Below are 3,864 nucleotides of genomic sequence, written 5' to 3' on the forward strand. Positions count from 1 at the left end.
TGTTAGGTATTCGGTTAGGCAAGTATGTACTCAAGAAACTAATAGGTGAAATTTAATCAAACTCTAAAACGGACACAATAGACATAGAGACTTCGGAGAATACAATGCCATTCAATTATATTGAGTTGACAATACTCAGGGATAGGGGTACAAAGAGCCTAAATAAACCAAATCCAGTCCACCCGTTGGTTCTTGAATGTCATTCCTTTCAACGTAATACTGCTGAGTCAAACATCAAACCAATTTGCTTTACGTTTTTGGTAAGGTTTGTAGCCTACTTCCTTACATTCACACTTACACACATACACACAGCACTTATATATATATCATATTATTTACAATATTAGTATCTATTTACACAACATATTAAACACTATATTATACACCATATTATACACCATATTATACATACATAATATTAAACAGTATCAATATTACACGGCATTCAAATCGTGCAATGGAAACACGCGCGATCGCTTCCTTAAACTCGTTTCACATACGCACACAAGCGCGCGTCGGCCACCGGCCGGGCGCGCGCGCCGTTTCTGTGGAACTTTAGTATGATCTCGATACTTTACGCAACACCTGTGTCGCTTGTCACTTATCGTCATCGCTCTGCCATATGTTCGTCTATTACCGCTAATCTTTGCTTACAACTGTCACTCTATACTCCTTCTGCTTATTTTTTATGGTGTTTATCTTCTTCTGCCTATTTCTAACTTCTGTGCTTGTGTTTACTGTGTACCTATCACCGTGTGAACATTAAACGGATTTATCATTGGACTACTTGTTTTCGTGAATCCCATAGAAGGTATTTATTAGAATAATTATATATAACTAACTATAGAAGAAGACAACAACCACCATAACTGGTGACCCCGATCAAACACAAAGATGAGTGATAGCAGTGATTCCGTAAAGACGGTAGGATCGCGAAAAGATACCGCGCATGTTACTACGCGACGTATGCAGCGAGCGCGCGTTTCCACTGAACGCGAGAAAAATGACGTCCGTCATTTAAAAATTAAAGTTCCTCCATTCTCAGCCGAGGATCCAGAACTTTGGTTTGCCTTACTGGAAGGTCAATTTGGAAGTCGTGACGTCACTGACGACTATTTAAAATTTACTCACGTCACAAATAATTTGGATTTGCAGTACGCGAAGACCGTGAAGGATATTATTGTCAACCCCCCGGTGAATAACCGCTACGATAAGATTAAAACCGAATTAATCAAGCGACTTTCGGCTTCTCACGAGAAAAAGGTGAAGCAATTACTCACGCATGAAGAACTTGGGGATAGAAAGCCTTCACAATTTTTAAGGCATCTCCAAGACCTTGCTGGCCCATCCGTTCCTGAGGATTTCATACAGTCAATATGGAGCAATCGCCTGCCGCACAACATTCAGACTGTACTGGCATCCCAAACGACTCATTCCCTCGAACAGCTGGCAGACCTGGCAGACCGTATACAGGACCTGACCTCATCGGGTACTATCGCCGCAGCGTCTTGCAGCCCACATGCGTCCCATCAGTCGGACGAGATTGCAGAGCTTAAGAAGATGGTGCAGCAGCTCACGTTGAAATTGGACGAGCATACCCGAGCATCATGTTGTTCCGCCGGTCGTTCTAGATCGCACGAACGACGTCGTATACCACCACGACAGAGAAGCCGTTCAAACTCGAGCTACAAGAGGTACCCCGTATGCTATTACCACAACAGGTTCGGGGCAGAGGCCCGCAGATGCGTAAAGCCCTGCGACTTCAAGAATGCGGAAAACTCCAAGGGCAGTCGCTAATGGCGACAGACGATTGTCCCTCATCATCAGGTCGCCTCTTCGTCATGGACCGCAGCACGAATACCCAGTTCCTGGTGGATACTGGCAGTGACCTTTGCGTCTACCCTCGTTCTGCGCTTCGGGACCGTCGAGCCAAAACAAACTTTGAGCTTTGTGCAGCGAATGGAACTGTTATTGACACTTTCGGCTTTATAAACCTTAATTTAAACTTAGGCTTAAGGCGCGACTTTCCTTGGCAATTCATTGTGGCTAATGTAACAAAACCAATAATTGGCGTTGATTTTCTTAGCTTTTATAATTTAATAGTAGATTGCCGCAATCAACGCCTAATTGATAATACCACTTCTTTGTCTTGTAATGCTTCTTTTGCTCAATCTGATCTTTTTTCTGTTAAGGTTTCGACAGGTGACACACGTTTTCATGATGTACTGAGTAAGTTTCCAGAAATCACTCGACCTTCAGGCACGCCCGTGATTCCAAAGCACAATACAGTACACCACATCAGAACCACGCCAGGACCTCCTATCTCAGGTACCCCTCGGAGACTCGCACCTGATAAACTCAAAATTGCCAAACAGGAATTCGAGCTTATGCTTAGTAATGGCACAGCTCGTCCTTCTGAGAGCCCTTGGGCTTCACCCTTGCACCTTGCACCTAAGAAGGACAACGGCTGGAGACCTTGCGGGGACTATCGTATGCTTAACGCAAGGACTATCCCAGACCGTTATCCTATTAAGCATATCCACGATTTTTCCCACAATATTGCTGGTTGCACTGTCTTCTCAACAATAGATCTGATGAAGGCCTATAACCAAATCCCTGTTTTCGAGGCCGATATTCAAAAAACCGCAATTACCACTCCATTTTGCTTGTACGAGTTTCCCTTCATGACTTTCGGTTTGAGAAACGCAGGTCAAACATTCCAAAGGTTTGTTGATGAGATGACGCGAGGCCTAGAATTTTGTTACGCTTACTTGGATGACTTCTTGGTGTTCTCCAAGGACGAGACCGAGCACGAAGCCCACCTTCAGATACTTTTCACTCGCATGAAGGAATATGGCGTCTTGGTCAACACCTCAAAGTGCGTCTTCGGAGCATCCGAAGTAACTTTTCTTGGTTATCGTATATCAGCATCCGGCACCAAGCCTCTGGAAGCCAAGGTGCAGGCTATTAACGACTTTCCTGCACCCAAGACAGTCAAAGAGCTCAGGCGATTTCTTGGAATGCTTAACTTTTACAGGCGATTTTTACCTCACTCTGCCTCCATCCAAGCACCCTTGAACGCCTTATTGACTGGCAATGTTAAGGCATCTCAATCAGTCAACCTGACTGGTGATACCCTGCTAGCGTTTAACCAGTGCAAGAAGAGTCTCGCTAATGCAGCATTACTCGCACACCCAGATAGTCAGGCCGAACTCGCTCTGGTAACAGATGCTTCTGACCTGGCAATGGGTGCGGTACTGCAGCAACTAAAAGACCAAATCTGGCAACCATTGGCATTTTTCTCACGAAAGTTGAGCCCCTCCCAACAAAAATACTCACCTTATGACCGCGAACTCCTAGCTATATACGAAAGCATCAAACATTTTCGTCATATGCTGGAGGCAAGGCATTTCGTAGTATACACCGACCATAAGCCGCTCAGTTGTGCTTTTAACGAAAGGAAAGCTAACTGTTCGCCTCGACAATATCGTCATCTCGATTACATCTCGCAGTTCACCACCGATATAAGACACATTTCGGGTAAGGACAATGTCGTCGCCGACCCACTGTCACGTATCGAAGAACTGCAGATGCCAATCGACTTAGACGTGCTGGCTGCGTCGCAAGCTACTGATCGAGAGTTGACTCAAATTCTAGAAGGTGAATCATCACTCCGTCTGGAAAAATTAAAAATCCATGGCTCTCGTACCGAACTTTATTGTGACGTCAGCACTCCCTCACCCAGGCCCTTTGTCCCCAAACTTTTGAGGAGACAAATATTCGACAGCTTTCATAGTCTCAGCCACCCAGGCGCTAACGCCTCAGCCAAGCTGATTGCTGAGAGATTCGTCTGGCCTGGTGTGC

General features: G+C 45.1%; 1 protein-coding gene across 1 annotated transcript; it reads left to right on the top strand.

Moving 5' to 3' along the window:
- The first annotated feature begins 894 nt into the window (after window positions 1-894).
- LOC120626021 lies at window positions 895-1,797 on the top strand. Its single transcript, XM_039893300.1, has one exon. It carries the CDS (start codon window positions 895-897, stop codon window positions 1,795-1,797), a length of 903 nt encoding a protein of 300 aa, XP_039749234.1.
- The last annotated feature ends 2,067 nt before the right edge of the window (window positions 1,798-3,864 follow it).

This window comes from Pararge aegeria, chromosome 8 (genome assembly GCF_905163445.1).
Source record: "Pararge aegeria chromosome 8, ilParAegt1.1, whole genome shotgun sequence".
Taxonomy (NCBI): Eukaryota; Metazoa; Arthropoda; class Insecta; order Lepidoptera; family Nymphalidae; genus Pararge; species Pararge aegeria.